Source organism: Melozone crissalis, unplaced genomic scaffold (assembly GCF_028551555.1).
Source record: "Melozone crissalis strain CALT ecotype California unplaced genomic scaffold, PUWL_Pcris_2 ptg000129l_1, whole genome shotgun sequence".
NCBI lineage: Eukaryota > Metazoa > Chordata > Aves > Passeriformes > Passerellidae > Melozone > Melozone crissalis.
In genome coordinates, this window is record NW_026535903.1 from 1,116,763 (window position 1) to 1,126,616 (window position 9,854).

Here is a 9,854-nt window from a genome sequence, read left to right on the forward strand (position 1 = left end):
AGCCCCGGCGCGGCTGAACGGCTCCGAAGGGACGTACGCGGTTCTTGCCCGCGGCAGAACGGGCGCTCGCCGCCCCGCCGGACAGGGCAGAGCCCGGGAACCGCGGGTCCCCCCGCCAGGGTTCCCCCCAGCCCGGGGAGCCGGTCCCGGCGGGGAGCCCCGGAGCCGCGCCGTGCCCGTCCCGTCCCTCCCCCGCTATCCCTGCCCGCCCCGGCAGCGCTCCGGGGCTCGTTTGCATTTCAGAGCAGCCGGTTCGCCGGCGCTGATTCCCAGAACTGCCGCACGGGGTTGGTCTCTGCCGGGCAGCGGCCGCTCCTCCGGGGCAAATTACACTGTTTAAAATAAACCCACGGACAGAGCTCGGGTTGTGTGCGAGCTCGGAACCAACAATTGCCAAACGGGTGGGGAGGGGAGCTCCGGCGCCGCTCCTCCCGCCGGGCACGGTCCCCACCGGGGCTCGGGCCGAGGGCCCGGGGCGGGCGGGGGGCTGAGGAGTTCCCGAGCCCCGGGGAGCAGCCATGGGCAGGGGGCTCGGTTCTGCCGGGCTCCCCACCAGCCCACACGGCCCGCAGACCGGCCGAAGCACCAACCGCGCGGATCTCCGGGGCTCCCGTAGCCTCCGCCGCCCGGAGCGGAGCCGGGAGCTCCCGCACAGCCCCGGGCGCGGATTCCCGCTCGTCCCCGGCCTGAGGGTACCCCGCGGGTCCCCCAGGAAGCGCGGCCGAGGCTGGCCTTGCTCGGAAATCAGGGCTGGGAACGTGGGACCGGCAGCCCCCGCTCCGTGTACCCCGGTGTGCCCCCGGTGTGTCCCCCATCAGCCGAGCCCAGACTCTGGCCAGGGCGGGCCCGCGGCCCGGCTGCCCCGGCAGAGCGGGGGGCGGCGAAGGCCCCCAGGGGCCGGCCCGGGCTCTCCGCTTCTCCGCAGGCCGCGGGCGGGGGCAGCCGCCCTGCCCAGAATGGGCTGTCGGGGCCGGGCCGGAGCGGGAAGGGCCGGGGCTGGGCCGGTGGGGCCAGGCCGGGGGCCCGGCGCGGGCAGAGCGGGGCTGGCGGCGCGCCGGGGGGCCGGGCCGGGCCGGGCCGGGCCGGGCGGGGCGCGGGCGGTGCCGCCGCGTTACAAGAAGCCGCGCAGTTCCAGGAACCCGAGGGCGGGCGTTGCGCCTGCTATAAGAGGCCGCCCCGGGCCGCCTCGGCAGCTTCGCCGCCGCGCACCGGCTCCGCTCTGCCGCCAGGACCGGCTCCCGCGCCACAGGTACGGCCGCGGGAGGGATCCCCGAGAGGACGGGGGGACAGCGGGGTGCCTTCGCTAGGGGGGGGCGATCGCCGCGTACCGGGGATGCCGGTGCTGCCCAGGGAAGGGGATCCCGGGGATGTTGGTGCCTCAGCGGGGCGATAACCGGTGCGCTGGGTACCGGTGTGCCCCCGGGCGTAGGAGAGCAGGAGACCATCGGGAGCGGTGCTCTAGAGAGGGGAGGGAGCGGGAGAGCGCAGGTGTGCCCGTGCTCCCGGGAGGGAAGAGCCGGCCACGGCAGTGCCGCTGTCGCGAGAGGACAGTCGCCGGGAACGGGGGCTGCCGGTTCCCCCGGGAAGGGAGAGCTGGGCAGGGGGGCTGCCGGCTTTTCTGGGAACGAGAGCTGGGGAAGGGCATTGCCGGGAACCGGCAGCGCTGTTGCTGCGGGAGGATAACGACCAGGGACCGGGGGTGCAGGTGTTCCGGGGAGGGAGAGTCGGGGACCGGAGTGCCGGGGCTCACCGCTCTCTCCGCCGCAGGTGATGGTGTAGCAGCGGCTGCTGCTGGCAGCAGCACCCAGAGCACACGAAGCTGGCTCCCTGCGCCATGGTCACCCACAGCAAGTTCCCCGCCGCCGGGATGAGCCGCCCCCTCGACACCAGCCTGCGCCTCAAGACGTTCAGCTCCAAGAGCGAGTACCAGCTGGTGGTGAACACCGTACGCAAGCTGCAGGAGAGCGGCTTCTATTGGAGCACGGTGACAGGTGGCGAGGCCAACCTACTGCTGAGCACCGAGCCGGCCGGCACCTTCCTCATCAGGGACAGCTCGGACCAGAGGCACTTCTTCACCCTCAGCGTCAAGACGGAGTCGGGCACCAAGAACCTGCGCATCCAGTGCGAGGGTGGCAGCTTCTCCCTGCAGAGCGATCCCCACAGCAGCCAGCCCGTGCCCCGCTTCGACTGCGTGCTCAAGCTGGTCCATCACTACATGCCACCCACGCCCTGCGCCGTGCCCGAGCAGCCTGGGGCGGCCCTGCACCCCAAGCGCACCTACTACATCTACTCAGGCGGCGAGAAGATCCCCCTGGTGCTGAGCCGCCCGCTCTCCTCCAGCGTCTCCACCCTGCAGCACCTCTGCCGCAAGACCGTCAACGGGCACCTGGACTCCTATGAGAAGATGACTCAGCTGCCAGCCCCCATCAAGGAGTTCCTGGACCAGTACGATGCCCCTCTCTAGGGGGCCGGCGGAGCAAGGTCACATCTACAAGCACAAGAGCAGGGGACAGGCACCATGCCCCTCCGGCACAGGCGCTGGCAGGGCACGCCGAGCCTCTCCATACGGCAAGGAGAGAGGGGAGCTGGGGCAGGCTGCCACAGGACTGTGGCCAGCATAGCTGGGCACCCTTGGTGCTGCGGGGACTCCTCATCAAGCGTGACGCCTCCTCTCCACGGGGAAGAAGACGGCTCCGAGCAGACTGTGGATGTTACAGTGAACCCATGGCAAAGTCCCTGTGGGCTTGGGCAGGCAGGACAGCTCCCACAGCGTGGGGGAACGCGTGCCCCACCAGCCCCATCCTGGGGATGTCCTGGTGAGAGCCCCTTCCATCCTGAGAAATGGAAAGCACTGGAGCCCAGGAGTGCCTGATCACTTTTCCTCAGTTTTAAGGGGAAGGTGTTTTTTGCCCATACTGTACCTCTTGCTGCCTCCTTGTGGGTGAAGGCTCCTTTCACATCAAGCCCCAGACTAAGAGGTCGATGCCTTTGCCCCGCGTTGCCATTTTCCAGGGGACTAAGCCTTAATATCCCCCCTGCCCGGCGGTCTGGGTCAGTGCGCTTCAGCTGGTGACGATGCAGCGATGGTCCTGCTGGTGTGCTGTGAAGCTGGAGAGGAAACAGTGCTGCTGAGTCCCACACAAGCGCATCTGCAAGGATCACCCCGAGGACGCTGGGCCCCCAGTCCCTGCAGTCACACCCCCCTCTGCCCAGCCACTCCCGCAGCCCCCGGCTGTGCTGCTCTGCAGGGCACCAATTCCCTGCGAGTGCAGCAGGACCATCCCCTGGAGCGTGTCATCTCGTCAGTGCTTTTCTGCGTCCGCCCAGAGAAGTGGTTGGGTTTTCTGGCTTTTTTTAATTTTTATTCTTATTTTTTTAACCGAAGGGATGTTTACAGGCCAACGTGAATCACTGTCTTTTATAAAGATTCCATCTTCACCTCCAGCCTTGAGGGCTGAGCAAAACAATGCTTGAAAATTCAACCAAAACCAAACTCAGATGAAACTTTGCACATATTTATATTTATATTCAGAAAGAAAATGTTTCCATAATTTATAATAAAGAGCACTATTTTTTAATGAAAACCATCGGATTCGGTTTGATTTCTCTCTCGCACCCCCGAGGCCGCTTGGCCCCGGCACAAGGCACAATGCTGGGATGTGTTTACACCACGTAAGCACCGTTTCCTGGAGCCCCGTCCACGCCGGGTGATCCTGCCGGTGACTCAGCCCGGCTGCTGCGTAAGCTCTGTCCCAGCACTCAGGTATGTCTGAGCCCTGCGACGTCCCGCCTGCCGGCCACGAGGATGGGATCTGCTCACACGGTGCAGCCACGGGACAGCAGACACGGCCCTGGGCACAGGAGGGGCCGAGCTGGTGGCCGAGGCTGGCCCGTGGCACAGCCCCAGTGCAGGGCTCCTGAAGGGCTGAGCGAGTCCTGCCTTCCCCCAGCACGTGCCAGGGTGAGGAGCTGCAGGAGCAGGGCACTTTGAGGCGTGGGTAGGAAAGGGTCTGCAGGTGCTCCCTCTGGGAGTGCAGCGGGCTGCCGAGACACTGCTCACCCCCACGGCACTGAGAGAAAACCTCTGTCCTGTGCAGAGCCCTGGCTGGGTACAGATGCCCAAGGGAGAGGAGAGGATTCAATTCTCCTGGGGCTGTTCTTGGCCCTAGAAGTGCCTGTCCTCGGCTGCTAGGGGCAGGAAATAGGCGTGGGAATAAAGCCACAGCTGTGTCTGGCTGGCGAGCAGTGCAGGGCCTGGCTGAATGCAGGGATGTGGGTGATCCCCTGGGAGCAGGTCAGCCCCCAGAACCCCCCCAGAGCCCCTGCCTGTGCGGAGCAGGCTGTGCCAAGGTGCTTTGTGCCCAGGCCCCAGTCTGCAATCTCCACACTGTAGGCATTGTGCCTGGCATCGTGAGCAGTGCTCCCGCCCCCGGGGATCCCCAGCTGCTGGGAAAAGGATTTCCTTGGGAATCAGCCTGGAGCAGAGGGATGGTGAGTGTGCCGGCCCGGGCTGTGGGCATGGCACAGTCCCAGAGGCTATTCTGGGGCCACTACGTGTGGCTGTGGCATGCGTGCTGCCAGCAGTGCCACGGCCTGCCCAGGCACCCGCTGCAGCTATGCAAGGAATGCCCACGCGCAGGGGTGGCCGCCTGCCAGGCCCTGCCGAGGCACATCCCTGAGTTTGGGGCTCCCAGCAGCACACCCCTGAGTGAGTTTAGGGCTCCCAGCAGCACGGGTGACTCCAACCCGTGCCACCGATGGGGTGGGAGCAGTGCTGCAGGCCCAGCATCTCCCAGCTGGCAGAAGCATCACCACTCCCCCAGGCAGGATGAGGTGAATCAGGGATGAAAATAAAGCCCTGGGGGTGTATGAGCACACGCAGCCCTCCGGGCAGAGCCAGGGGTTCGCGGCACCCCAGCGTGGGGCAGAGCGGGAAGCTGCCCCCGGGACAGCAGCCCGGCCGCCCGCAGGGACCCTGCCCGCGTCCTCCCAGCCGGACCCCAGCCTTCCCATCTCTGCGGGAACAGCCCCAGCTCCTTCGCTTCCCAGAAGGGCCCTGGCGTCGCCGACCGAGGGCCTCTTCCCTCGCGGTGCTGCAACCCGCGGCTGAATCGAGAGTCCGGGAAGCTCCGCCAGCCCCGCGGCTCCCTTGGAACGCGGCCAGGCTGGCGGCAGCAGTGACGCGGCGGCCGCGGGCAAATCCCTGCCCAAGGTTTCACAAACCTCTCTCTGCCCCAGAGCAGCTGAGCGGACTTGGCCCTGCGTTTCGCAAGCAGTCTATCAAACGTGGCCAGTTCCCGTCTGCCCTTCGCCAGCGCTGGGCAGCTGAGCTCCCCCTGGGAGGGCTCCTGGATGGGGAAGATGTTATCAGGGTGATCAGAGCCTGTCACCGTGCGATGGTGCCCGGAGCCAGGCTGGAATTTGCACAGGGCTCCAGAGGCAGGGCTGGGACGCTGGTGTCCTGCAGCTCTCCACACCCCAGATCTCCTGGGGCTGGCACTAAGCAGCAGCAGCAGAACCCAGTGCAGCTGTAAGTGCATGCCCCCCGTGCCACCAGCTCCTCCATGCTGTGATGGTGGCCATGCCGAGCAGGGTGAGGGCACCGGCCCCAGTGAGAGCCCGACAAGGCACTGCGGCACAGGAGGGTGGTCAGGCAGGGACAGGCTGCTGCCCCACGGCCCCTGCAGCCCCCACCCTGCCTCAGCCTGGCCTCCCCGTGGGGTGCAGCGTGGCCACCAGTGCCTCCCATCACACTGCTGGCTCATTACTGGCACAAGAAGGAAGCGTCCACTGGGATGGTGAGCCTGAACTCTGCGGGGTCAGGGGCGCAGGAAACCTGCTCTGGTGCGTACCAGCCCCTGCAGAGCCAAAACAGGAAACCACGGCAGCCGGGGATTGCTGCGGGCACAGCAGAGGGCTGGGCCGGCACCGCAGCTCTGCACCGGCCCCGCAGAACATCCAGCTGCTCACCGGGCAGCGGGGCAGGCCCACGAGGGCTCCCCAGCCCCCAGCAGCACCCCAGGACCGGCGGGGAGGTCCCTGGGGCGCAGAGGCAGGCGGGGAGCTGCTGTGAGCGCTCGCGGCACTCCCTTCACGCACTCCTTCCTGCTTGGCTCTGCAGCGCCAGGACATTCCCACATCCACCGCCACGCTTCCCAGTAGAATGCAGGAAAGGGCTGTGCAGCAGCTGGGAACTTACTGTAAATGCCTCCACCTGCTCCTTACGTGGCAATTGCTCTTCAGGCCAGGGCCACGGGGACGCTTGGGAACAGGGACTGGGACATCTGCTCCCAGTGAGCTGCCAGGAAGCACAAGCACGAGCTCCTCAGCAGAGCCCAGAGCTGGCAGCGGTGGTCCCAGCTGCAGGCCCGGGACAAGAGACAGCTGCTTGTGCTGGAGGGGGAGCAGGGCTGCAGCTCCGTGTCCCCAGAGCCCCTCGGTTCCACAACTGCCCCTCAAATTGTGCCTTTGCACTCAAGTACTGCTCAAAGCCCCTGTCCTGGAAGCAGCTCAGCTGCCAGGGACCTGGAGCAGAGCCTTGGTGGCTGGGGGAGCCAGGGGGGCTGGCTTGGCCCGGGCTCTCCCTGGGCCAGGTAGGCCTATGAGCAGGCAGGGAGCAGGGGTGGCAGCGGGACGCCGTGCCCAGGCCAGGAAGTATTTTGGGATGCAGCTGAGCCCAGCAGGCTGTGTACATCCCCATGGAAACTCTGCTTTGTTGCTGCTTCCCCGGCCAGAGCCGCGCCAGCGCCAGGGAGCCAGCAGCTGTGGATTCCTCACTCCTTCCATCAGCAGCGAGGAGAGCAGCTCTGCCCGGCCCCCCCGGCCCAGCTCTGCTCCCTGGCAGAGCCCCGGGCCCGGGCTGTGCTGCTCTTGCACCTGCAGTCACAGGGAGCAGTGGTGTGCCAGCCTGGCTGTGGTCACTCCGGGCACACAGCGTGGCACGGGACGTCCCTGTGGCGCTCTGGCAGCAGGGTGCCAGCTGCCTGGCGTGTGCTTGCCCAGCACAGCGCAGAGTCCTCAGATGACCCTGGCAGAGCAGCCGTGGGCAGGTGCCAAGCCCAGCCCTGGAGCATCCCTTGGCCTCACATCAGTCCTGGCCTCAGCCATGGCACAGGAGCTGGCCGTGGCAGAGCCACACGTGGGGCTGGGGACGGAGCTCCGCGATGTGGGACCCTGTGTGTGCAATCCCTGCCCTCCCTGCCCTCCCTCTCCTCACCAGTGCACGCTGCTGGGTGTCCCGAAGGTCCCCACCAGCCTGGGGGGCTCTGCCATGCCGTGGCTCTGGCTGCCATCAGCAGAGAGCAGCCCCAGCCACCCCGGTCAGGCACAGGGTGATGGGTGCCAGTGGCGCCACTTGGGCAACAATGGGGAGCGCAGCTGGCAACGGGCACAGCTGGAGCAGATGCTCCCCAGATGGACCCAAGGGCCCTGCCTCAGCATTTAATGAGTGGGAATGGGAGCGCTTTACTGTAATTCCAGTAATTACATTGTTCATCCTTGGCAGCCGACACCGGTCGGTGTCCAGCGCCACGGGATCGCGATAAGCCACCTGGCAGCGAGGCTCGGCAGCACGCTGCGCTGCCTGGCAGGCGGCCAAGGCGGGGCAGGGAAGGGCCGGAGCCAGGTGTGAGGCGCGGGAAGGGCCCGCCCGGGAGTTCCCGTCAGTGCGCGCAGGTGGCGGCGGGAGGGCCCTGCCGAACGGGATCCCCAGCCCGTGAGCTCCTGGCAGGGTCCCCGCAGCCACCCACCGCTGTGGCATCCCCAGAGCGCGCCGGGGCTGCGGGCACTGAGCTGCAGCTGCCGGCAGCAGGAGTTCCAGCCACACGCGCAGCGGGGCATTGGGGCAGCAGGGTGCCAGCAGGCACCTCGGAGGGGACTCCCCACCCGACAGGGCAGGAGGGGACAGGGGAAGGGGGGACACTGCCTGTCACCCCCATGGACCTGGCGTCCCACCCTGCCAGCGCTATTGCAGCTGCCAGGCAGGAGCTGCCCTGGCCCTTTGCTGCCATCGCCCACCCACCCTGGCTCAGCCGGGCATCCCCGGTGGCCCTCGCTGGTGCCCGGGGCCAGCCGGGAGCAGGGACAGGGCACCCCAGGGACAGAGCGGGAGCCCTGCTGAGTCATCACTTCGCTGTTCTCGTTTTTCCATGGTGCTGTTGTGCATTTGCTGGAAGCCAGCTCAGAGCCATGACTAATCTGTTCTCAAAACAAGCACAAAGCAAGCGCGAGGTTTGTGCAAACCCACGGGAGGAGGCGGAATCACAGCACGGGGCTGGACTCGGGAGGCAAGGCGCCGGAGCAGCTGGGAATGCCCAGCCGTGGAGCAGCCCTGCAGGCGGTGGGCACGGCAGAGGTGGGCAGGGGCACTGCGGACCCCCAACCCTCCCTCCCTCCGGCTGGGCCGGGGCTCAGGCAGCGTGCTGGAGCAGGCTGCGGCAGGCAGGGCAGGCAGGCCTGGGCCATCGGCGCTCAGAGCCTCACGTCCTATGGCCAGAGCTGGGGCTCTCCTATGGGTTTTTTGCCTTATGGGGAAGCCACTGGAGGGGGAGGCCAGGGAGGAAGCACATTGATTTGCTGTTATTAAAACCAGAGCTGCTGTCGGGAACTCCACAGCCTGGCTGCCCTCGCGTGCTTCCTGGAAAAGGCCGTCCCGTGTGCCCTCACCAGGGGGAGATGGGGCCCCCAAAGCACCTGGCAACAGCCACGGCCCGCGCCGGGTTTGGGTGGCAGCCGGGGCAGGGAGCCAAGGATTCAGTTCTGCCCTTGGTGCCCACCGCTCTGCTGCCCAGCCTTGGCCCCCAGCCGCCCGCTGCCCCCCTGGCCCTCCTCAGCACCCCCGGCGCTGCCTGCAGTGCTCAGGGCAGCCCCGTCACCCCACGGGAGCGGCGGCACCCCGTGAACTGAGGAGTGTTTACTGGAGAGGCGAAGTCATCGCTTCCAGTGGGGGATGAATCACCCCTGTCAGGAATTCTGCCCGGGGGCTTTTCTGTAAGAGCGTGGAATTTCAACACCGGCCGCCCGTGCCCTCCCGGGTCCCCCCTTCTTGCACAACCTCTCGCCGGGGTTGCTGTTCCCAGCCCGGCCTTGCAGCCGCAGCGGGCACCGGGGGAACCCTGCAGAGGGTCCCTGGGGAGGGTCCATGCAGAGGGTCCCTGCAGAGAGTCCCTGGGGAGGGTCCCTGCGGAGGGTCCATGCAGAGGGTCCATGCGGAGGGTCCATGCGGAGGGTCACTGCACAAGGTCCCTGCGGAGGGTCCCTGGGGAGGGTCCCTGCAGAGGGTCCCTGCAGAGGGTCCCTGCAGAGGGTCCATGCGGAGGGTCCATGCGGAGGGTCCCTGCAGAGAGTCCCTGGGGAGGGTCCCTGGGGAGGGTCCCTGCAGAGGGTCCATGCGGAGGGTCCCTGGGGAGGGTCCCTGGGGAGGGTCCCTGCAGAGGGTCCCTGCAGAGGGTCCCTGGGGAGGGTCCCTGCAGAGGGTCCCTGCAGAGGGTCCATGCAGAGGGTCCATGCGGAGGGTCCCTGCAGAGAGTCCCTGGGGAGGGTCCCTGGGGAGGGTCCCTGCGGAGGGTCCATGCACAGGGTCCCTGCGGAGGGTCCCTGGGGAGGGTCCCTGCACAAGGTCCCTGCGGAGGGTCCCTGGGGAGGGTCCCTGGGGAGGGTCCATGCACAGGGTCCCTGCGGAGGGTCCCTGGGGAGGGTCACTGCACAAGGTCCCTGCACAGGGTCACTGCACCGGGGGGACCCTGACACGGGGTCCCTGCACGGAGCGCGGCCCCACAGCCCGTGCAGCCTGGGACAGGGCCAGCCGGGCTCGCAGCCTCCGCAGCTGCCCGCTCTCGGAGCTGCGCCCCGGGGCC

At 67.5% G+C, this 9,854-nt stretch overlaps 1 protein-coding gene across 1 annotated transcript; it reads left to right on the top strand.

The window, feature by feature from the left end:
- Positions 1-1,172: 1,172 nt before the first annotated feature.
- Positions 1,173-3,550, top strand: SOCS3 (suppressor of cytokine signaling 3). The gene is made up of 2 exons (XM_054293116.1): positions 1,173-1,249; positions 1,768-3,550. Exon 2 carries the CDS (start codon positions 1,835-1,837, stop codon positions 2,462-2,464), a length of 630 nt encoding a protein of 209 aa, XP_054149091.1. The 5' UTR covers positions 1,173-1,249; positions 1,768-1,834; the 3' UTR covers positions 2,465-3,550.
- The last annotated feature ends 6,304 nt before the right edge of the window (positions 3,551-9,854 follow it).